At 42.4% G+C, this 25,704-nt stretch overlaps 1 protein-coding gene across 1 annotated transcript in view; it reads right to left on the reverse strand.

Annotated features, from left to right (window-relative positions):
* Positions 1-11,573: 11,573 nt before the first annotated feature.
* nf2a (NF2, moesin-ezrin-radixin like (MERLIN) tumor suppressor a) overlaps positions 11,574-25,704 on the reverse strand; it is a 32,933-nt gene continuing 18,802 nt past the window's right edge. Inside the window, exons 13-16 of the mRNA XM_030060174.1 lie at positions 23,710-23,815; positions 20,486-20,604; positions 18,904-19,063; positions 11,574-14,072 (exon numbers count right to left, since the gene is read on the reverse strand). Coding sequence (XP_029916034.1) covers positions 14,022-14,072; positions 18,904-19,063; positions 20,486-20,604; positions 23,710-23,815 — 436 coding nt within the window. The 3' untranslated portion in view covers positions 11,574-14,021. The remainder of the gene's footprint in view (positions 14,073-18,903; positions 19,064-20,485; positions 20,605-23,709; positions 23,816-25,704) is intronic.

Raw genomic sequence — 25,704 nt, forward strand, 5'->3', positions numbered from 1 at the left:
TATTCAAAACAAACAAATATTTAAACACCAAACACCTGTGGGTGTGAAAATTATAAAATATAAGCACCAGCCTCTCTCAGAGACACATAGTCAATCTCTCACATCATGCCCCATTTCTCCTTTCCCAAATATAGGTAGCTCATCCAATTTCTTTGGTGTATTATGCCTATACAATATTAATAGCCAGAGAAGCTCTCTATGAATGAGCGACTTCCTGATTAATAAAACAACTGTGCTGCTCCGGCACTGGGGAGCTGGAATGACACTTAGCACTTTGCTCTCGCTCTATTTCAACTTCTCCAAAAGAACAGAAATATGTGCCAGGGGGTCAGCGAGTTTCTGAATGGATTCCTCTCCAGACAAATGGGATCACATTATCATCATCATCATCATCATCATCATCATCATCACCACCAGCATGAATGTGCCACCACTATTTCACCACCTGATTGCAGGCAGGAAAACATAACAGTTGCAGTAATTGTATTATTATTATTGTACTGCACACACTTAGTTGGGTACAACAAAATATACGGTGTGCCAGATCAAATGTCAGCATAAGTGCATCCCCGCTAACAATAGCTGATTATGCATACGGTTGTATACAGAATGCACACATAGGCTAAATAATAAAGTGTCCTTTGTACTGACTCAGCGGTGGCAACAAACATCCATGCAAATCAATGACATCCATGAGAAGAAAATGAGGTGACAAGTCAGGAAGCGGTTACAGTCCCCGAATGCCAACAAAATAGGTCACCGAACCACAACAGACAACGAGGAAGAGAGGAAGTAGGATGAGGTGATGAGCGGGAGTGGGGAGCAGCAGACGGAGAAATAAAGAAGGAAAACACGGCACAGACTGACAGCCACTGCTGAGCTAAGTAATGGCTTTGGAGAGATTGTAATTACACCGCTCTAGACAGGCTTGTGACAAATCACAATATGGGATATTACCTACAGTTGTATGTTTTGCTGTAGTTAACAGCATCCTTTTTTTTTTTTTTCTAATTTAGGCAACATTTTTCCATTGGCGGCCACTGAGAAAGGGAAAGAGAGGGGAAAGCAGAGAAAGACAAAAAAACAAAACATCACAGGCGGATCGAGAGATGACAAGAGTGTGGAAGAAGAGAGAAAGAAAAAAAAAAAAGTCCATGCATGAATATGAATTGTAGACAGGAGGGAAGATGCATAAAGCAGAACTGAAGTGTGCCATTTCACTGCCAGCCTAAATATAGGGGCCAGGCAGGAGCACTCCCAGACCTGACAGTGTTTTGAGTTCTGTTTCTTCAGCTGTTGAAAAACCGAGAAAGAAGGACAGCGAAAGTGTAGAAGCCTCTGCCAAGCGTGTGTGCATCCCTTACACTCAAGCCGGGGATACTGGGACATCTGCCACCAGGTTGTTATAGGGATAGCAGCTTGGAAAGAGGGAGGCACATGAATGAACAATGAAACTGACATCACTGTACAGCAAGACAGCCCTCTGTGGTGCATTCTGCCACAGTCCCTGTCGGTTACATAACGCAATATTACATCCAAATTCCCTAGAGCACAAATAAACCAAGCTGGCATACTTGGATTCAGTAACATTTCCTTATTTTCTACTCCGATTTTTACACAGAAATAGCAGTTGTCATTACTGAGAAGTGATTTTAAGCATGAGCAAACAAACAACGTTTTAGATGGGAGCACTTTTTAGCACCACCCTCTCTCTTTCTCTCTCTCTCTCTCTCTGAAAAAATATCCTGCATGGCTTTGGCAAGAATGTTTCTCACAGTAATTTCAAGACGCCTGCCTTGACAGTCTAGGTGTACCAATACTACCAGCACAGTCTTGTCTGAGAAGATTTAATCACCACAGAGGTATCACATGGAGAGGAGAGAGGTGCACCTTGCCTCATCCCCTTGACACTTCTATGTTGCCGCTGCTGCTGCTATGCTGGTATAGAGATCATAAATAGAGCAGCCAATTACAGTAGCTCCACTGGGCTGCTGCTTCTCCACCTCTTCAACATTCGGCCATCCATCGATTGGCCCTTTTGTCTCTACCTGAGGTCGTTAGGTTCATATACTGCTCATTGAAAAAGAAAGAGCTCAAGTGTGGGCAAACGGCTCATGTTTGCAGCCACAACCTATTTGCAATATCTGCACGTGCTTTTCTAGTCTGGTGGTTTGGTGACTTACTGACCCTTTCTTTGCTTGCGCCAGAAATAATGTGTAAACAAGGGACACTTGAAGTGAGCTGTTTTCCCTCGCTCGGGTCTCTGATGACAGTAACTCTCAGAGGCGAGGCGACTGCTTTTAACAAGTGAGTATACAAAGATGCGCCCGAAGACTGTTAAAGCCTTGAGCGGGGGAAACAAAAGCCTTCATGCAAATTGTTCTCCCTGAACACAAGGTTTGCAGCACCGGCAGCAGCAGACAGGTAGGTAGCTGTAGAACTGGGTCAGTTAAGCAGGTCAAGATGGATGAGGGAGGGAAACACACACATTATTTTTATGATCTAATTAATACCTCCAAGACTTTTCCAGGGCTATGCTTTTTTTTCCCCTCTGCAGGTATTTGGGTTTAAATCCAGACTGACATCCCCCAAGTAGCCACCAGCATCCCAGCGGTCGGACCATTAGTCTGAGCAGTAGAGAAGAGTGTTTGAGCAGAGCCCCATCTGTCACGCCACCTGATGAGAAGATTACAACGGAGGGTATGCAAAGGGAAGCTAATCTGGAAATAACAAGAGAGAAATTGCAAGGTAAAGGTGCACTGAATGTAGCCTCAGGGTATGTGCATGCATAATGACTTCCCGCATCAGGAGTGGGTGGGGGGGCACACTTATCCACGTCATTCATGTTTTCTCCACTCGGAAAGACCTAAATATTCACAAATACTGTTCTGCTCATTAATAATTTACGTCTGACTTCTCATCATGGCGCCCGATATCAGATTCTCATTAACAGTCTCACTGCATTGAAAATCTATACACTGCTCTTTGGCACATTTCCTCCCTTGTGCACATGTAACTGGGAAGGAGAGAAAGTGCACTGGAGGGAGACAGGGAGAGGGAGGGAAGACTGCGAACAGGGAATGATAATGATGGCCACTGACTCCTACAGCTGCTGTGGCCCCAAGACCCTGAAGAGAGAGAGAGAGAGAGAGAGAGAGAGAGAGAGAGAGAGAGAGAGAGAGAGAGAGAGAGAGAGAGAGAGGTAAAAGAAAATCCACTGATAGAAAAAAGACAGATTGGATTCATACAGACAATAAAAGAATGGATAGGAGAGAGACAAGGAGAAATTTATATTGTAATTCATAATGGACCGCGACAACGAAAACAAAGCTCATCTTTATCTCAGGGTCATAAGAAAATTTATTCATTGTGCAATCGGAGACGTACTAAAATGGGCAGTCGGCTTTTCCTTGAGTCTAACAAGCTGATATGTTGAAAAGGGAGGATTTTTTTTTTTTTTCCAGCCCAAAATACCAAGCTCATTTCCATCCTTGCTAACTGCAGGCAACATAATGAACCCAATCATGGCGATTTTCCACAGGTATTTCAGTCAGAGACATCTGCATCCTAGAATGAAAGAAGATACTAATTTGGCTGGAAGGAGCGAAAAGGATTTTGTGATTTTTGCGTGCATGTGTGTGTGTGTGTGTATGTGTGTGTGCGTATATGTGTAGCTTCGTCTGTGTCTGTTGCTAGAAAGTCTGAGTGTGGGTGCATACATTTGTGAGAGAGGAACTACACATATGCCAGCAACCTGATACAGCACTGCAGTGCTTCCAAGTTTTCAAATCCTATACACACCCCCCGCCACCACACTGAGTCCCCAGGGGCTGGAAAAAATTTAATCACACTAAACATATGTGTTAGGTGAGGTGACATGCTCATCCAATAAATACAAGTGTGAAGAGAAGCTGAGAAGAGTAATGACACGACAATTCCTATTGAACAGTGACTGAATAAAAAATGTTCCCAGAGGACCAGTCTGGCTGATGCAGTTCACCCACACATTTCTGCAAGTTTTAGGGAGATCTTAAGCACTCCACAGAGAGGAAATTGGTGGATAGTGACAGGACAAGTGCACAATTCACTATGATAGATGGGTGCGCGCTTTCCACTTAATTACTCACAGATGAGCATGTGGACACACACACAATTAGCTATACGAACACACTGAGGGGTTATACTTTTTCTTTTACTGTTTCACATCAGCCTCTCCTTCTCAGCCACTAATAAGCCCAAAATCTGATGTGCTTTTTGTGAAGGCTTTTATGGAAAATTTTTGAAGCCACTACACAGTTTTGGCCTATTTGTCTACTTAATGTCAGAGGGAAGATTGTCTAAAGTGTGGTGGTGTAGAAACTGCCAGGATGCTTAGAATGAGTGGGTTTATTGACAGAACAGTGCAAAAAGCTGGAATAGCAGGTTTTTCCGGATGCATACAAGCATGATTTGGTACTGAATTCAGTCAGCGAGGCAAAGGGAAAAAAAAAAAATCTCCATGCGATATTTATAGACCTCGCTAATGCCTTTGGCTCTGTACCACATCAACTATTGTGGGAGGCTTTTGATTTTGAGTTCCAACCATTTAAAATATGGACAGGGCATATTTTCAAGGTACTGACAACAACAGAGTTTACTACAGCATGGCAGCATCTGGAGATAGGCAGCACGGCAGGCTGAACAAATTCCCCTCTAGCTTTCACTACAGCAGTGGAGTCATAATCACTCAGGCATTCAAGTGTGTGGTAGGTGGGAAAAAGACGCAGCCATGAAGGCATATGGACAATATAACCGCTACGACTAGTACAGCACCTCGGGATCCTTGTTCCAGCATCCTTGTCAAATTTGGACTAAGTTGCTCAACCTGTCAGCAGTGGAAACTAGAAACTGGAAACACAAGGTTCTGCATAGGTTAGGATTCAAATCCGGCACCTTTGAAGAAGTCTGTCAAACGCTTAGGGAGGTGGCATGAAGACTCTAAATGACAAGGACTTGTCTGAGCAATTTCCAGAGCAGAGTGCTTGCCATCCAATCGCCGAAAATGCAATTCTCACAGAAATCTCCTGATGTCAAAAGTTTTTGACACCAAATCAAAGCTTGAATTTTTCTATGATGTTCCTCAAAAGTCTCGGTGTCTCAGCGACTAGGTTTACATGCACAAAATATCCTGGTTTTTGCCCGTATTCCAAAAAAAGACAATATTCCAACTGTGCTGTTTATATGGCTGATGAAGATGAATATTCCACTAATATTACTGCTAACATGCAGCTGACTTGTTTGACTGTGTGAACGCCGAAAAGGTCTTTGTTGCTATATTTGCACATATCTGTAAACCTGTTGATATCCAGTTCTTTCATAATGTTTAAAAATAGGTGTGTTTCTCCTTCCAACCAGAAATGTAATTTTTTTCTGCTGTGAATGCATCTCCTCCCCAGCCTTGCAAACTGTTAGCTACTTGGTTTGTCTGCAACACAGAGCTGACAGTAAAACGTCAAGAGGCGGTGTGATGCAAACTGTGGAAAAAAAAACAATTGAGACACACAGTCCGAATGCACTGTATACATGACCAGAGAATGCTCCTGAAACCTGAATAATATCAGCAAATCCCACATGTCTTAATCGGAAAATGCTGAATTTGTAAAAATGCCTAATTTGGGATATCAAAATGGTGGAAAATTAGTCTGCATGTAAACATCATGAGTGTTGTATTTTGGAGGGAATTTTGACCATATTTATCATTCTTGAGTGAGTAAAAAGGTTAAATTTTGCACCAATTTTGCATAGGAATGGCTATCATGCACATCCATCATAATGTTCTAACCCTCATACACTCTAAATAAACAAATAAACAAACAAATAGGTGCATAACCAAGACACAGTGGTCATTACAGGTTTATGACTGTACCAGCTGGACACACCGTGCTGAGCTGCATCTCAAATCAATTCTCGGGTTCCCAGCTTTCAAATGATGTTTACCACTTCTATTTGGCATCTGCCATTGACCTTTTATTTTTTCCCTGAAGATCCTCGGTCAAAAGAAAGGGGAGAAATGGTAAAGGGCTAAACAAAATTGGGCTTGGATGCCAGACATGTCAACAGTGGAAACTGGCAAAAATAAAAAAAAAAGTTCTGCATAGTTGAGGAAGACATTACAACAGTTTCAGAGAGCCTGTGAAAAGTTTGAAAAGACTCCAGATGGCAAGGAGCGGTTTGAAGAGATGAGGAGGGACGTAGTCAGAGGCCATGAGGACATATGCAGACATATACAGATTGTGGCAATAAGGCAAGATATAAAAGCCATGGGGACATGCAGTATATGAACAATATAACTGCTATGACTATACAGGCTCTTGTGCCAAAAGAGCACTTAGACTGAATGGTAAACCAAGCTTTGGAGAAGCCTGTCAGAAACCTAGGAATGTGGCATTAAGACTCTAAATGACAGGTAGCAGATTCAGGATATGTGGCAAGATGTAGTCAGACACATTGAGGGCAAAGAGAGGGCAGGACTATGAGGCAAGTCGAGTGTGGCGTTTGAGATTTGGTCTGTTCCTTTGGGGAATGTGGCTCTTAACAACAGCCTATATCAGAGATACCACATCAAGGGAATTTAAAGAAGCTGGTCGCCTTGTGTGTTTGGAAATTGGCTTGAGGTCCCGCGGTGTTTTAGCAACGTGGCCTCAAAAATCTCAAAAACTACCAATAAGTCACCCAGAGAAGTTCAAATGCGCAGAGGTAAGGTGAAAAACGACACAGACCGTCTAAAGACTTACCTGTTAGGAGAGCGGTGGCCACTGTATCAGCCGAGCAAAAAGGGAACCCAGGGGAAGCAGTCCAGCAGCCACAGTCAGCGCTCAGATGTAGGGATACTGTAGGGCAGGCGCAACAAGGGCAGGCAGGATTAGGGTTGTGCAAAGGGCAGCGCCTTGTGGGAGCAGAGATGGTCATGGAGCAAGTGTATCAGCAGAGGGAAGCGGCAAGGTGTGCTGAGGCGGTCTCTTAGGGAAATTGGCCTTTGGATGGCTTCAGAAAGTGTAGAGCGGATGAAACTTGATGAGAGGGATTTATGGGCTATGGAGGCAACCGCAGTAATATTCATGGTGGATGCAAAGTACGATGTGCTTTCTTTTCATTGTAGCATATTTTGTTGGGATGTAAAGTGAGCCCCGCGGGTAGAAAGAATAGTCTAGGAGCAGCAACTGGTTACAAATGAATTTGTTAGCTGATGGCAATGAACAACACCTCCTTTTGTCCAGGAGGGAGAAAATAATAGAAGTCATGCATTTCTAGACTGACATATCTGGGACCTAAGAGTGGGCAAACACTGGCAAATGGAGGGAATTGATAAGCCGTACCTGCACTACCTCAAATCCACAAGTGGTGTGGTCAAAAGCATAGCTGATGGTACATTTTACACAACTCATGCAGTGGGTGAGGCACATAAAAGGAAAGGGATACTGGGTACTAGGTATACTGAGTTTACTGTGTAGTAAAGGCAATGGCTGATGCACTGGTTTCTGCAGCTGAGGAGAAAAGCACTGACTGGGTGGAGCATTTTTAGTGGTAAATTCACATGCATGTGAAAAGTACGGTAAACTAAAAAATGAAATTAGTCATTAGAATGAGTTTGTCACTACTGGGTGTGAAACCTTATGAAATGACAAGAAGCTGATGTCATTTCTATGCAGTCAGATGCCTATCTTCTGATTTGAATAAAGCAAAGAGCTCTGCTAAGGAAAGACTAAAAACTTTGCCATGTCCGTGTAAGAGTGAGGGAAATCCAATCAGAACATGACCTCGGTTTTTATTCCTCCTGCTCTGTGACAGCCTTCGACTGTACCTGCTATCCTCTACTACCGGGCTCAATAAGTGATAGAGAGTAAATGTTTGCTCACAAGCACAATATGCTGTTTTTGTGCCGTTCCTGGATCCAAATCCATAATTTCCCCCAGGATTAGTTCCCCAATCTAATGTTACATCAGACGAGTAAAATCACTTCAGTCAGACAGATGGGGCTGTGCCCTCTTCAGCGAGCAATGCCACCAGTCGAGGGCTTTAGGCTCTTTCTCGCTCCCACATCTTATCGCAGGATGAGTCTCCCCTTCCCCCCTCCCCGAGTTCAATCCTGTTTCTTTTTGTATTTGTATTAATGGTTCATCCGCAGGTTTACACTCACCCCATGGTTCTGGAAAGTGTCTCCACTCTTTGTATTTTAACCCCGGGTTTAAGAGGTGCATTCTCAAATATAATGTCTAGCTAACTGAAAAGTGTAACCATAGCAACCCAATATATAACCAAACGTTCCCTTTTACATTAACACAATATATAATATAACCCGATACATAGCGGTAAACAGACCATCCCTGGATATTTTCTCTCCTCTAGACGTTTATCAGTTGGCAAATTTCACTGTCTGTACAAACTTCCCTTGACATTTTAGCTGGTTTTTTTTTTTTCAGCCAGCTAATACTGTTATACAGAATAACAGATATAGTTTATTTGTTGTCATTTTAACATCAGCTGCGGCAGGTTGCTTCTCCTCACTGCACCCCTGCACCCCAGGGGGAAAGCTTCCACCCCAGGCTGAAAAATAATGTGAAACTGGTAGTGCACTTACCTCAGGGTCACCCTAGGTTGAAAATGTCAGTGTGAATGTGCCTTTTTTTCACATCAGTTGTAACACTGCAAGAATCCAGAGTGTAGAGTTTTTTTTTGTTTGTTTGTTTGTTTTTTTTATAGCAAGTGAGCTCTACAGTGATGTTAACTCTAACAAGTACCAAACCATACGCCAGCTCCAAGTGGCTGCATCACATGAACAGTGTCTGTGTATTGGTGTATAACTACGAGATTTGCTGATTTTTTATTTTTTATTTATTTATTTTTTTTACATGGTTATATTATCAACTATGAAACAACTTTCACATGCACCGCTGTTAGCATTTCCTTGTCAACCAAAGCCCAACTACTTGCTCCTTTCACGAGAGAAAACACTGTGTATGCTATCAACATGAAGGACATGAAGAGTGACTAGATACTGAGCAATCTGTTTCCCCTGGCGAGAGTCTTCATCCGCGCATCCAAATGGAGGAAAATGAAACCCCTTTTTTCTGTTTTCAGAGGGGACTTTGTGGACAATCATCTCACTGCTTTGAGAGTAATGAATGGAAAACAAGCGGTGTCTCTTCTCAGGGCTTATGAAGATCTGAAAATATTTGATGACCCCTCAAGCAACTATGGAAGAATGCCAATTTCTTCTCAATTATTTATTGTATTGTATTATTTTATTATAATTTATCATTTTCATCTAATCATCCTCATCTGTTAGGTGTTTTTAGTTTATTGTAACTGCCATGGTGCCTTTTTTTTTCTAAATGATTCATCTTCAGTTGAAAAAAACAAACAAAAAAGCTTTGGCATTTCTGCATTTTACACAAACAGTGGCAACCCTTGACAGACTGAATGTGCCTTGCAGGTTGTTCAGGAGTGAGTGAGTTCATTCAAGCCTTTATTTTAGCCACAGAAAGCACTGAGGCTTCCCCCATTTGCAGTGATGTTTAATTTTACGTGTTTAGATAAAATTGAACAATTTGAAAGAGCACAATACTCAGTGAAAACAATTGCACACAATTGCACAGTCATGCAAAGCCCAAAGTGGGAAAAACATGTTGTGTTTAATATTAAACATGGTGCAGTGCTATTAAGACCTATAGCTTTTTCAGTTCAACAAACGTGACATTTGCACTTTGCTGGACAATTGTTAGTTCTTACTGGGGCCGAGACAATATTGTTAACCTATAAGGTGAAGGCCCACCCATCCCTGCTGGAGTAACTATAGAAGATGCTGCACCTAAAACATTTTATTATAGTTAGTGACTTTTATGAAAATCTTAGTGGATAGTGAAAGTAGCTCTCCAGAGTAATACTAAATACAAAAAAAAAATGTTTTTAAGTGGGTTTGTTACCATTTTTTTTGTAACCGACATGTTTGTTAGTGGTATGGCTTCTCTGGTTGAAACGAAAGTGTATCAGGCACGGTCCAAAATATGAAAACATGAGGGGTTATGCATCGAATGCTCTCAGCTCTTGCTGTAAGTGCTTGGTAATACAATTCAGTTTCTGGAAACATTTCTGAGAAGTGTTTCCAGTCAGAAGGATCCAAAAAGCCATCCTTGCAGCCTGAGGCTACTTGTACAGTTCAGCTTCTGCACTGCTGATCAGGCCGTTTCAAGCGAGACAACTCAGCCATCCCTTTAACCTGCTGCTGCTGAGACCGAAAGTGAGGTTAAAAATCTTTGGGTCATAAATGAAGGTAGTGTAGGTGACTGTACTGTAGCTGTGCTGAGAACAGGTGGGAAGGAGGTTGCTGTGGCTTGCCAGAAATCACACTTGATCCTTACGGAAGCATTGTGGGCCTAATTCAACGAGACATCTGTGATGGTGGGCACCCGTATGATAATCCCAGTGACATACGCATACTCACACACCGAACCCTTTAACATTTAGATTAGGTGGATGGTGAATTGTGCTGCTGGGTCCTGGAGGCTTAAGACAGTGTAGCTTGATGTCCGCTACAGTCACCGTGAACGGTTTATCATTATCATTCTTTTGTCACCGACTGGGTTTCTGTATGAATACTTGCCCTGGATTATCAGAAAAGGGCTTTCGTCATCCACGTCACAGCTGTTCTGTATTCAAGCCCTTGGCAGATACTGTGCAGTCCCCAACAGCTCCCCTCACCCTGCAGTAAACTGGGAACCTTTTCCAATCTGCTACGAGACGAGAGTGTGCTTGTGTTGTATCTTAGTGTGTGTGCAAGTGTGACGCCAATTGTGATCCCCTGAGAACGGGTAAATGAGAAAGAGGGGATGCTTCCAGTCTCCTGCTCTCTTCCCTCTCTCGTTTCAGGGGATGGCGGTGAGGGGGAGGCAGCAACGGAGGGGGCTCTGCCTGTATGTCTGTTTTCCTGATGAGCCACCCACCCGCCCGCCCACTCCAGGTCCCAGGGGAGGACGAGCTGCTGAAGATGCCTCTCTGTCACAGCACTGACAAGCCAAGGGTGGCCGCTCTCTACTTCGGCCCCGAGGTGACGGAGCTGTCGATAAGCCCCCTGACCTCAGCGCCACTCACTCCGTCAGAGAGCTGTCAGTCTCAGGGACCTGACACATTGGACAGGGACTCACATCCCGAGGGGAGCACGGGTGCAGCGACACACGGCACACACACACACACACACACACACAGGCATTCGAATGCACAGGCACAGACACGGGCAAATGGGGCATGCACACACAAACACCCCAGTCACCTACACATGCACCCGCACGCAAACAGACACACAAAGACCCTGTCACTCAAGCAAACAGCCTATGTGATGTGACACAAGGTGCCGGGTGCTTACGTAACATTTGATTCATTTCAAAAGTGTAATTGGGTGTCTGTTTGGGTCGGGTGAAAGACGCTCTTGGCACTGACGTTATCAAAGCTGACATTCATCAAAGGGTAGAAGTCCTTGCCAAAATAACTAGTACAAACTGTTATTTCTGGATGAAAATAATTTCAAAAACAGGCAAAAGCTGACCTGATATGCATTTATTTTACACACACAAAAAATACATTTCAGTTACATTGTTTCTATGACAATGTAGTTTTAGGTAACTTCATCCAAAGTTTAAAAAAAAAAAAAAATACTGCTTACTATCCTTGTTTAATGCGGACAGGAAAAAAAAAATAGATATTTTCTCCATATTAACATTCCCAAAATAAATTGCTTTCAGAGGGGAAAAAGCACATTAATTCAAAATGACACATTAATTCAAAATAGATGCAAACTCGCTGTTTTGAGCAAGTGGCTGTCTTCATACTGCTATCTGTAGCCCTGATAGCACAAAAACACCCCCACCCCCCACCCCGAATAGATGACAGATGCAGCGCAGGCACACGTTGAGAATCCCAGTTCCTTCACCTAGTTCAAAGAACCTCTTAGTCCAAATGATCACTTCTTTACTTTGAAGGGTAGAACATAGTGCACTTGGTGCCTTGCATAGAAGAACACCCTTTTCAAGTGAACTGCCAGAGATATGTAATGTGATGTCTCTGGGTATATAAGATGTAAACTTAGGTCCTGAGGCCTCATGAATAAAACTTGGTGTGTATTCACCACAAAAAGGCATACGTGCATTAATTCTGAGTTTTAGAAAACACTGTTTGCACCACCAATGGAACTGTCTTGTTATTAAATCACACTGGTGGATTTTGTTTGTGATTATAACTTTAATATCCACACACCATCAACTCCCACAGTTAGCCATACATGGCTGATGAAATGCCCTGTAGTTGCTGCTTGAGCATTTATCTTTTCATTCAATTAATTCGGTAGAGGCAAACAGAGGCAGCATGTAGCAATAAAGTGTAAATAATATTTTTTTTTTCTTAAAGAAAACCACCTGCTGACCTGCAGATTATTGTGGATAAGGCACCAAATTCTTAAATCAAATATTAATTGATCGTCATGGTTTTCAAGACCTGGGATGCACGCATCATTAAAAGAGAACAACAACAAAAAAAGGCATGATAAACAGCCTTTCTTGCCAAGGTTTGTCGTTTTCTTGCAACAGTGCCAAAGAAGTTGCAAACACAACTGCTGATTTACAGTTAAATAAATGGTGGGCTTAATTTGTTGTGTATCAATTAGCCTAGTGTAGATTGTTGTTTTCCCCACTGTTTCACAAAGTAAAAATCTAATGGCAAAACACAGCTCTGCATGCAGGAGCATCAGAATGACAGTATTAAAAGGATAATTTGATTTTTGTTTTTTTTTTAATAAGGCTACATTTCTGACTTCTCTACCTTGGTGTCTGTCTGTCTGTAGCCTAAATATAATTTCACTAATTTTGCATTAGTATTGAGAAACATGGCGCTATATACCAGGCCCCAGTTGAACAATACTGTGTAACTGAGCCAAAGAAGTGCTGACAATCACCCATAAATGCTTTTTCTTTTTTGGATTCAAAACCGTCTTTAGTCTGTCAAGCTTGTTGCTACAGGTTGTGCCTCTGCTTCCCTCTCCTTGCTCTGCTAACTATGTTTCAGATTTTGAAATCAGTGAGGACTTTTCCAATTTTGTTGGCAGACTTTATATAGACTACATGAACTGGAGTACAGCAGCGATTTGGATGGCAAAAATAAAGTATGGAGAGGGAAGCAGAGGAGACAACCTGCAGCAGCAAGGCTAATGGAATAAACTGAGCATTATGAGTACAAAAAGAACATTATTTTTCAGTACTACTTTGCAGGTAGTTCAACTGTCCCATATAGTTCAACTGGAGCCAATTTTTAGTGATACTAATACAATCAGCAAAATTGTTGTATTTACTATGAGAGAGAAGTCAGAATTACAGCTTAACTTGAGAAATACTCTGACTGGTCCTAGAAATAGCATCTAAAACGTTTGTAACAATACGACAGTCAGGGTTCAGGGACTGGGCAACAGCCCAGGCACATAATAAATCATTCTCTTAACTTCATCCCTTAGTGGTTGGCTTCTATTTGAATTTCAAAACAGATAGGCTATCAAATAATGTAGGTCACCCCATTTGGACATGTAATAACCATTCCAAATTACAGCAATATCATTAACCCCACAGTGGAACAAGAGCAGTGAAAAGACAGGTACATTGTCCATCAGACATTTTTTTACATTACTCTCACGCACATTCGTTGTAAACACACACTCCGAGTGTTGTTTTCCAGAAATCCCAAATTAAGCGCAGAAACTTCATGTATGTTCCCTTTGTGCATTCCTTTTTGGTGAATGTGCATGGTTTATTCATAAGGTCCTTGGTGCAGACCGAGGCCATGAGTCTTTGTGTTCAGCCGTAGTGTTACACAGTGGTTCCCAGGACCCGGAGCGTAAGGCCTTGTAGTGTAGTCAATCGTTTAAATTGACCGGGAATGTAGAAATGAGAGGCTCCTGGCATTTGTCAACCTTCAAACATACACAGCTATAAAGTTCTTCAACAGTGTTAAAGTTCTTCAAAGAAGGCCACTCTGGACTTGGTGCTCTGTAGTGTTAGCTGTGGAAGAGACAGAAACAAAGAGCTGATCATGTTTTTATCAGTGGTGAAAGTCAACAAGAACAGAATAGACCCATTTGCACGCAGGCTGTCTGAGATTTTGTGTCAGACTGGTAGAGTTGTGCTGGCCAAAAACTAGCACATCTGATTTTCATTAGTTTGGTTGTGGAAAATTTTGAGATATCAAGCACTTAATGTCAGTGGGAGAGTGATTAAGAGAAACAACACCAAACGTACCATTTGGTTTCATGGGCAGATACAACATGTCATCTGCATAAAAACTGAGGAAATATGTGACCTAGGAGGACCATAAATCAAGAAATAATCCACTGACACCCACCCAACGTAAACAGTAAAGGATGGCCTACAGCAGGGCTACAGCAGGTGGGCCATTTTGGACAATCTAGCGTATGACTGAGGCCAAAGCCGGGAGGGGATGTCAGTAGTTATTATTTACCTATCAGGGGTGGGCAATGGTGTGTGAAACTAAAATAGCGAGCTTTATGTAGGGAGGGAAAATGGGCGTAATTGACTGAAAAAATGTCACTCCACATGCTGCATTTACAACACTGTTACACCCCTATTACCTAAAGAGCTCTCACTTTAGGTAAGGATGGCACATGTCCAGCAGAATCCAAGTATTTCCACTGCACTCATTTTAAATGTTGGGCGGTTTTACACATCTCTGTTTGAAATGTGTCACATTATGGGGTACAAATGCTGCTCTTAACACTGTGTTTGAGGTAAATTCAGTTTTCCTTTCATGTTCTCAATAGCAGGGTCTGTGAGATAGCAGCATTATGAATTCCATCACAGTTTCTGGGCAGGATACGCCCACAAGGCTGTTATCGGTCAGAAAATTTGTTGGCCCATTTGCTACGTCAGCCTTGATATGACAGCAGGCACCCAACCACAACCCTAACCTTAACCATGTGGGTGTATCTGTCCCAGAACTCCAGTTGGATTTATAATAGAGCTGTCAAGAGTACACACTACTTAGCTGTGCATCGCAAAGTAACACGCATGATGTGATGTGCACGTTAGACACACCATCAGTTTGATTTAAGTAAATTTCGATACATGAACCAACTGTTTGTGGTGGTTGTGTCAATACTGCTGTCTACAGATCAGAATCAGAATCAGAAATGGCCTCAACAAAACATCAAATACGGTTTGGGGGAAAAAATAAATAAATAAACACCAACAACAACAACAACAACAAGTGAACATCAGTTGTGGGCAACTGAAAATGTGGCTGTGGGCCGGATTTGTCCCATGGGCCACCAGTTGAAAAGGCCTCGTCCACAGTGTCAGAGGCTGTACTGAGATGTACGAGAATTAAAACTAAGCTGCGGCTAGCATCTGTGTTCAACAAAGGTCATTAGTGACTTCTAAAACCTCAATTTCTGTGCTGTGAATGGCTAGAAACCCAGGGTGAACAGCTCAATTATATTACTGTTGCTGACACAAGAGGACAGTTGATTTATGACCATTTTTTCCTAGGACCTTAGATAGAAATGGGGACTTACAGACAGATCTGTAGTTATTCAGGTCTGATAGATCAAAGTTGGGTTTGGATGGGTTTGCTGAGAAGTGGCTGACCTACAGTATCCTTTAGGAAAGAGCTGGAAACACACTGTGAGTTGTTAACAGTAATAGATTATAGGGCCTAACAGTGGACCTCCTTGAGCAGCCTTGTGGGAATTGTATCAAGAGAACAGGCAGTAGTCTATATGTCATACAGAAAACTATCTCTAAAAAATCCTGGAGTGAAATTTGTTTAAAATACCTACACACTGAAGGAGGAACGATAGCTAACATTGTGATATCTTGAGTGGTTGTGGAGATCTCATTCCTAATATTCTCAACTTAAGAAATAAAGAGGCAAGAGGCAATAGTTTTCACATGCTTGCGGAGGTGGGCCAGAGAAAGGATTAACAATAGAAGTGATTGCATTAAACAGCGCCTCAAGAGTCATGGCAATTTAGACTCGATTAGATTACAGAAGGAACAAAGCACTGTAAAACTTAACAACAGAAGATGAATTGGCATGTCTCCTTTGGCCAATAAAAAGAATGAGCAATCAGGAGGAGAGAGGACAGAGGGTTTCTTTGAGAGACAAGGGAAGGATTTAATCTCAGAACATATCTCTAAAGTTATTCTGGGAGGAGTTAGCAAAGCATACCTGCATACACCTGCATACACAGTGTGCGTAAACCTGCACTATACTGCTGCAGTGGTGATACTGACCTTACATTGATCTTCATTTACAATCACCGCAAGAGCTTCAAAGTATTCTCCAAGTATCCTCATTAATCATGCTGGTAAGTTATTGACTAAGAAACAGGCAGTGAAACAAGAATAAGGCTCAATCAAGGTTTGCTATTGATGGACAAAGAAACCTGTTGGTTGCCAAGACTCTCCACTGAGAAAATCAAACAGACAAGTAGAACAAGGGCGGTAGAAATACCAATGTCAATCCAAGAAGGCACTGTTAATTGTTTTCGACCCCAAAGGTTTAAATGAACTGACAATGGATTCATTCGGAGCGCTGGCTGGTTTTAAAACCTGCACACATTTCCATCCATTTGCTCATCTGCTACTGTAGAAGTTAGCACAACTTCAAACTCCCTCGGCACACTTTTCCTCACTTCGCCGTCTTTCAGGTAACAAAATTTAAGGAGCTGCCAAAGTAAATATTAGACTGTGGTTGAAAGAGGACAGTTTGGGAAATCCTGCTTATTTCTGGGGAATTTGTAGACAGGGATATTGAGCAAATCCAAATACATATTGTGCGGGAGAGGGATGGATTTGCACCGTAATGTTTACCCATCACCTTCTATTCTCCCAGCTGACAGGCGGTCTGAAGTAGACGAGATGTGTGAAAGCCTGGCTGCATGTGTCTGTGCTTTGTACTCTGCTTGCATTCTCCATGCCGGAAAGGGCAAGCATTCTTTATTCAATGTCCAGAGAATTAATGTTATGAATGCCGCAACAGCAAGGCATTTCCAGAAGAGATATTCCATACTGCTCGATATGCAGACGGGCACAACGCGGGATGCTCCAGTTGTTGACTTCCTTTGTGTTCCAATTCACACACAGTCTGGTCGGACAGCCTTACATAAAAAGCATCTCTGTCTCAATAGAACTTTACACAGTCTGGATCAGTGCAGCTTTTTTTCTGCTGTGACCAGAGCGAGTCATTCAGCCACTGAGAATGAGCTCTGCTGGCTGGTCTAGTCCTAACAGAGCCGAGCCTGTGGCCTGGTATGAGTGCAGAGGCGCTGAGCCGTGTTAAGGGACTCCTGGGGCATTCATTAATCATCCATGGGAGAGGGAGCGTGGACAGACAGAACTTAGCCCGGTAAAGCAGCCAGCCCTAACTCTTCTGGCTCCAAGCTCAGTGCTTCATTCCACACTTGCTACTCCTCCTTTCTTCCTCCCTTCTTTCCTCATCCCCATCTTCTCTGACCTCCAACTTCACAGGTCACTCTTAGCCCTTTGTAGGTCCTATCCTGACCGACACTCCTTGAATAAACCTCTCCTCCCTCAAACTCTCTCCCTCATCCTTTGAACACTGCTGATCAGCACCAGCATCTTCACTTGACTCTCAGTCAAGGCTGACTTTGTTTCTTTGCTGCTTCCTGTCTCCTAGCTTCTCCCTGCAATGCCCTACGCCCCTGCACCTTCCCTGCCCCAAAGAAATGAATGCCAGATGACTTCAGTTCAGGTGAACCAAAATCTTCAAGTTAGTGCTTTCTCCCCATGCACACCAGAGGTGCCCCCATCCATCCAAATGAATAATCACAAAGCAAAAATCAATTAGCTGTCCTCTAACAAGTATATTTCACACTTGCGCAGAGGAATGGGGGGAGGGGAATGGCTTATTGTTAATAAAATGCACAGACCCAGACCCAGGGCTTAAAATTTAATTTGATATTTTCATTGAAATTAGAGAGATACTGGAGGGCTAGAGATAAAGGAGAATAAGTCTAATCGCCTTGTTCATCGGAGGACATTGGAGAAAAAAAAATCCTTTTCATAACAATTTCTGTGCCCCTGACCAATCAATTTTGAGATGTTCAAATATCTCTCAGCTGGTTTGAGGAGTTTGTCATTTTTTTCATCCTCCCTTTTCATTTCGTATCATCACTAAGCCGGCCTGTGATGAAAAGCACTGCATGCGCATGCACTCAAGTCAGGCGTAATATCTATTCTTCCAGGGGAGTCGACATTAGGTGCATACCAAAACGCAGATTTGCCCCTCCGTTGCTGTGTGAAGATTTTTTTCTCTGCATTTGAGACCAGTAATCACGGTGCACTTTTAGGGGTCATTGCAAAAAAAAAAAAAAACTTGAACGATCACTCCGCCTCCCAGCTCACCCCCAAAGGCACACTCACAGTGGGGCTCCATCAAAGAAACGCGACCAAGAGCAAGAGGCTGAAAAATGAATCTGGGGCCAAGTGGAGACCATCTCTATTAAGTGCTGCTCTGGAAATCAATACCTTGCTTTAAAATAATATGATGACGATGCGTGGGTGATGTAAGGAAGATGAATATCAAATGTTTGATAGACAGTTATCCTTGGAAGATCAGAAGAACAGTACAGAGCTTTTTCGCACACACAATGTATGCGTCTACAAGGTGATGAGACAAATATGAAATGCTTGGTGTATTTTTGTGCATGTGTGGGTGGATGAGACATGGATCGGCAGAGGAACATACTGTGAGGAACATATAAAGAGTAATTTGCAGTGTGTGTGTGTGTGTGTGTGTGTGTGTGTGTGCATGGACATAAATGTGCCTACTGTGCCAGCAGCTGGTAGCTACCTTCTTAAAGTTGCTGTGCTTGCTGGTCCCCTGCTCAGTGTTCTGGTTGTGAATGATGTCCAGTGGAGTCTCCCTCTCTTTCAGCTTCAGGCTTTCAATCTCTGTCTTCAGCTCATTCAGCTGCTCCTGCAGGTGCTTGCTTTTCTCCATGTACTCGACTCTAAACACAGACAAATTTCAGGTTGGGGGCAGTTTAGGTGGATGTCTTTCACTTAACAGAGTTGGCTTTTGGCTCTTTCTAAAGTTATCACTTTGGATGAACATTTTCAATTTAGCACACCTAACTCTAAAAACTCAGCAGACAAGATAATCCCACTTGTTTCCAATGCGAAACAATTTGTTTCCAGAATCTCCTTGAATGAAGTGTCATTTTCTTGATGCTTGTTGGCTGAGCTGCAACCCATGCTATTCTGCATTGTTTCAACATATTTATATTTGTTCCAAGAAAAAATCCTGAAAAAGGCGAGACTGCATTGTAAATAAGTGGACTTACTTAATCCCACAGGCAATTTTTTTTTCACTTGCTTTAAGAAAAACAAGATTTTGACAGTGAATAAGAGATGAAATTCATTGCATCAGTGCTTAATTATAAACTCTGCTGATGCCGATGCACCTGAATCAGTTTGTTAAAAGCAAGAAATGGAATGAATTACTGTGACTTCAGCCTGATTCAATACGAAATGCTTGAGATTCTTTCACAATTCTTGAACAAATATAAAAAAACAAATGTGAAGACCTTCAACCTTTTTGTCAGGATTTTATAGAATAGATGTTAAAGTAATTCTTTTATCATTTTCTTATGATTCAAAAGAAAAAGGACAGCTTTACACTACTGCAGTTTATTAATGGATATAAAACTTTGGCTAAAAGGACTGAATGGGATCACTGACTCCAAATGGGGGTTACGAACTCAAATCGAATGAATCTGTCCAAAAAACAGAAAAAAACATTCTTGAATCGAGCTGCCAGCTACTGACTTGTAAATCAAAATGTACCAGCTATAAGCCAAAGATTAATATCCATAACCACCAATATTGAACCCTTTTCACTTACTCGCTTTCATTTTGAAAACCCGATGCAAAAAAAATCTGACTCATTTACAGACATGACAAGTTAGACTCTGGTAATTTATTCAGTTCTGCAGCCAGGGTTGTACTTGTCTAGAACTAATTTTTGCCTGTCTGCAATTATCGGCACCGGGAGCAGGGGGTAAAAAAAGCCTGAATGCCGGCAGTGACATTAGTGACAGCTAATGCTGGGGGTCAATTGCTCTCATGAACTCTTGAATTAAAGTGTGCATACTAAAAAGTGGAAGTGTTCCTCCAGAGTAAAATATTGCATCAGATCTTTCAGTCAAATCGCTCTCATACATACAGTAATTTCAGGGTATTTAAAAATACTCTCAAATGGGGGATTGTTTTAATTAATCATTATCACTTCTACTGATTAACTATTAAAGCGTGCAATCAGGCATGTACTGCAGCTCCTTAAACGACACTGATCCACACATAATCCAAGTGTGAAAAACACAAATTTGCTGGGAGCCAAAGGGTCACATGGCATAAGAGGGCCGGTCACTCACTTCTCTTTCTCGATCTCCATGGAGAGGCGCTTCATGTCAGTATCTTTGAAGTCGAAGCTGAGATTCTCCCTGCTGAAGCTCAGGTCAGCTGGCATGCTGTCAGCCGGCAGCGCTGGGGGCTATGAGGGGGAGAGACGGGGTGATGCAAGGACAGAGGGAAGGAGGAGGTGTAGAAGGGTTGGAAGGATGAAAATGAGGCGAGAAAACGGGAGGTTTCAATGGAGAGGAGAGAGGGGGAGGGAACGAGGAGGTGAGGATGCAGAGAGGAGGTGATGGAGACACAGACGTGAGGGAGCAGGTAGAATAAAAGATGGAGTGCACAAATTGGATGATGGGAAACCGGAGGTGTTAATGGTGGTGATCAGAAAAAAAAAATGACGGGGGGTTGGGGTGGGGGAGTGGATGGTGGAAGAAGAGAGGGAAAGGATGTGCGTAAGTAGGACAAGACACAGATAAGAGAGCGCAGTTGAAAGGAGCGAGAAGAAAAAAATAAGAACGATGAATGCTTTGATGAGCAGAGACCAGGAACATACAAAGATGTGCTTTAAAGTGATGACTCAATATCTGAAATGCATTTGACATGTTCTGCTTTAGGACACAGGCGGATAAAAAGTGGACCTCATGCAAAGTATAAATGGAAATCCATCGATTGCTGTGTGAATCCCAACTACAGTGTGGATACATTTTACATAAATATGATCGGGCAGCACACAGGGCTACTTGACTGACGCCAACAGAAATAGGCATGTCGATTATGTGTGGAAGTGTGTGTGTGTGTGTGTGTGTGTGTGTGTGTGTGTGAACTTTTCACTCACAGGCTGATAAGTGTATAGAGAGGTTTTGGCAGCCGGCTGTCTTTGTGTGTGTGTGTTTGTGTGTGTATGTGTAGTCTCTTCATTCATAAATTGATAAGAGTATAGTGTTGTATCAGTGGCAGGACATCTTGGTATATATTTGTGCTTGCGTGTGCGTGTGTGTGTGTGTGTGTGTGTGTGTGTGTGTGTGTGTGTACGTGAGAGAGAGAGAGAGAGAGAGAGAGAGAGAGAGAGAGAGAGAGAGAGAGAGAGAGAGAGCGCTCATGAATGTGTAGTGGGTTGGTTTTGTGTGCACTGGCAGCTCTTGCGTAGGCTGACTTAATGTGGTGCCTGTTCTTATGCAAGTATCCTCTGTGTGTGTGTATGAGTGAGTGAGTAAGTGTGTGTGTATGTGTGTGTGTACACTATTAGGAGCCCTTGCAGTCAGGATGAAACTGCTGAAACTGTACGGTCACGGTAAATTCCCAACAGTAGCAACTGATACTCCCAATGGAGAAACCCACATTTTTATACTGTGAATCACAAGTGCACACACTCCCTACTGGGAGTATCTATTGTGTGTGTGAGTGTGTGTGTGTGTGTGTGTGTGTGTGTGTGTGTGCATGTGCTCGTGTGCATACTGTATATGTTTGTGGATGTATGTATATATCTTATGTGCTTTTTTGTGTGCAGGTCTGTTCATACTGATCTATTGTCTGTGGCTGTGTACTGGTGCAATGTGTGTGTAAGACTGGTCGATATGGACCAAATCAAACATCTGATATCTTTGACCAAACAGGTTAGGAAAAGACAACATTTTTTAAGCCATATCACCATATTACAATATTTAAAATCCCAGTTATATCTAGGGCCCTATCTTGTGCCACCCGCTATCCGCTGCCACTACCCGCTACCCGCAAATTGCGGATTTAGGAGCTTCCGCTATCCCTAAACGGTATCTTGCGCCACCCGCTACCCGCTATCCTTATGCCGACTCCGTCATTTGCGCCTGGAGGTGTGTTCGTGGGCGTGTTTCATGCGCTATCCCTAAAGTTGCTATCTTGCGCACACACTTTAGGGATAGCGGATAGCGGGTGGTCAGGACCACCCGCTATCCGCTATCTGCTATCCCTAAAGTTTGGGCTGTTAGGAGAGCGCGCCCAGGCGGCTTCAGTGCGCGCCCCGACGGAGCCTCGCCACGCACACGGTCGGACTGATACCAGGACGCCGCCGGAATGGACTGAGTATATTACTCATATAGACTGTTTAGAGGAAAGACTGTTTTAATTGGACACTTACGCCAGCACGTTTTATTGTTTTATCATAAGCCAGCAGCTGTGCTATATTTTTATTTTTAATATTTTATTTGCCCAATCTACCTTGTCAATAAATTAGTTTACACATAGTTCCACCTCTGCCTCTTGTGTGTGTGTGGTGTGGCCGGGGATTTTACTCAATCAGTACAACCTTGTGACACGTCCACTTGGACACATGTGGCTCCACCTCCCGAATTAACTCGCCTATAATATAATATATCATATGTATATAAAGCCAACTTGCTTTAGCCTCAGTAGAAGCCCTGAGAAAATCTACCTCCCTCTCTCCATCGCGGGTTTAGGATTTAGGATTTAGGATAGCGCATCCTGCCCTTAAAGGCAATGGCACCTGGCACACTGATTGGTTTAACTGGCATAACGCCCAAAACACGCCTATTCATAATATAGCGGGTAGCGGAGGTGTTTTGCGGATAGCGGGAGGTGCACAAGATAGCAACTTTTACGGGGGAACGCCTCTTCCTAAATCCTAAATCCGCAAATAGCGGGTTTAGGGAGTCTGGCGCAAGATAGGGCCCCTAGTCTCATATAGTATGGCATTAAATGTAATATTTCAATTGTTGATTAATCTATCAATTATTTTTTTCAATTACTCTGGTAATAATTTTGTCTATAAAATCTTGACAAATGCCCATCACATCATCATTATCATCATCATTATTATTATATTTATTATTATTAGTAGTAGTAGTAGCAGTATGAAAGCCAGGAGCCATTTAGGCTGACCAGGAGCTAAAAGTATTAATTTCAGAATACAGAATAGAGAAAACCAAGCAAACCCTATAATTTGTGAAGCTGTCATTAGCAACTGTTTGATACATTTACCTGATAAATTATAAAAAACAATCATATCAATCTTTTTTAATAACTTTGTTTTTAATTTTAAAAATTACAGTCAATTAATATTCTGCCCGTCAAAAAATCAATTAGTCTACTTATTGTTCCAGCACTATTCTCACATCACAATATTAACATATTGCATGTTGCCCTCTATGTACAGCTGTGTATTTTGTTCTTTTGCAGCTGCATCTTTCTTTCTTGTGTTGTGTGCCTGTGTATTTCCAGTGTGTGAGAGTGTGTGTGTTCACACTGTTACCGTATAGACAGCCTTGCTGGTAATCTCTAGCAGCTTGTGCTTCGCCCTGCGCTCCGACTCCCTGGCTTCCTGTAGGTCCTGTTTCAGCTGCTCTGCCTCTTTGGCCCTGAGGGACAGACAGACACGCAGATGCAGTTATTACTTCATTTTGCCACCCAGTCTTCTGAGAGAAATAGAATTATCTAAATTATCTAATTATGTAAATTGAATCTACAATTATCTTACATAATCAGTACTTCTGTTCTCGACGTGTCAGTAATGTCACTGTGTTATTACTCAGGTGATCAATGTGTCACCCCGGTAGACAATCATCTCTGACTAAATTATTCCTCCAACTTGTTGGCACACAGAAATTAAAGAATTTCAGGCCATAGATGATATTTCTTTTTTCCTTTATTTAATATTCTCAAAAATTCAGCACTTCCTCGTTACTGTGGGGGTGCTATGTGCCTCAAGGGCTTGAGTGGACACAGTCATTTTTATGTTGAGTGCCTCAGGTTCACATTTCTCTGGTGTAGAAAGTACTCAACCAAAAACGCAGTTATTGACAAGTGGTTAATGGTGCCCATTTGAAATGATTGCCTACTAATTGCAACACAGAGGTTGTGAAATGATAGTTTCAGTATCTATGCATACCATGATATTATGAGAATGACTCAAAATGCTGAGCCTCATTGGGCTTTTTTATCAAGTTTTACACAGTGCCGAAGATGGATTACTCCCCTTAATCATCGGATCAGTGCAAATCGGCAAAGAACAACTTGAGCAGCAGCTACTGTAGGTATTTGATAAATGCCACTCTCTTGAAGGCTGAAAAAGAAAGCAGCACAACTGCCTCATAAGCAGAAAACACAAATAAAATAAAAGTGTCGTTTTGAATGCTGTGGGGCTTCAGCGTCTCGTAAAAGTAGCTGCATGCAGTTGAGGCTCCCTTCATCAATCAATGCTGCTACTAACAATTAACTAGGCACAATTAACTGCTGTGCCTCCGACCTGGGGGGAAGCTGGTGAACAAAAGGGGTTTCTCTCTTTCCTGTGTGTGTGCTTAACCACATCATTACCTGCATCTCGGCTGCAAGGACAAAAGCCTTTCAAATGAAATGATTCGAAAACCGCATAGAATTTATAGTTAGACTCTCTTTCTTTGATCAGGCAGCGTAAATGCAGCTGTATGACAGAGCTCCAGCACTTCGACTTACTCTTATGCTGTTGTGCAAACCACGGTGCGATGGTGTATCTGCGCACCTCGACATAATAAGGTATGGCAAAACAAAACTACTTGGGAGGCTCATGAGCTGAGAGGAGGTTATTTAGGAACTGTGTTTTGATGCTCCTGTGAGGCAGCCTCCTTAGATCGAAGCAGTCGCATTTCAAATCCCCCCCAAAAAAAAAAACCTTTAAAAAAATGAAACTTGGAAAGTAAGTAAAACATGGGAATAACTTGTCTAAAGATCTTCAAATTGTGTGTGTTGTGTTGTATGTGCGACTGTGTGAGTATATGTAAGAGAGAGATACAAAAAACGAGACAAAAAGCCAGAGAGAAACAGGGTATGAGAGAGATGAGGTGTGATTCGACAGAGACAACAACACAGCAACATAAGAGGGAACAGAAACATATCAGACCTGCCAACCTTGAAGGAAGTCTTGGAGTAACAACATATGTCGGGGATACGGCGCGAAGGGGTGTTGTTACAGTATTACTTCTTTGTATCTGTTACTGTCATATTCCTATTGTCACAAAATATGCAACTTAACACATCTTACGGGATATTCCTGAATATACAGCTAGTATTGCCATTTTTCTTGCAATTTTATTCCTTTTAATTCACAACACTTGCCAGTACATGAACACTGCACTAAAAATGGCCGATGTCAATATCAGGCTGGCACACAGTACAGGATGCATGCTGGGAAATTCTGGAGATGGCGTGGCATGGCCATCTCTTGCAGATACTTATTTGCAATACTATTATGAATACTATGAAAAGTCATGTG

Source organism: Myripristis murdjan, chromosome 9, assembly GCF_902150065.1.
Source record: "Myripristis murdjan chromosome 9, fMyrMur1.1, whole genome shotgun sequence".
Lineage (NCBI taxonomy): Eukaryota > Metazoa > Chordata > Actinopteri > Holocentriformes > Holocentridae > Myripristis > Myripristis murdjan.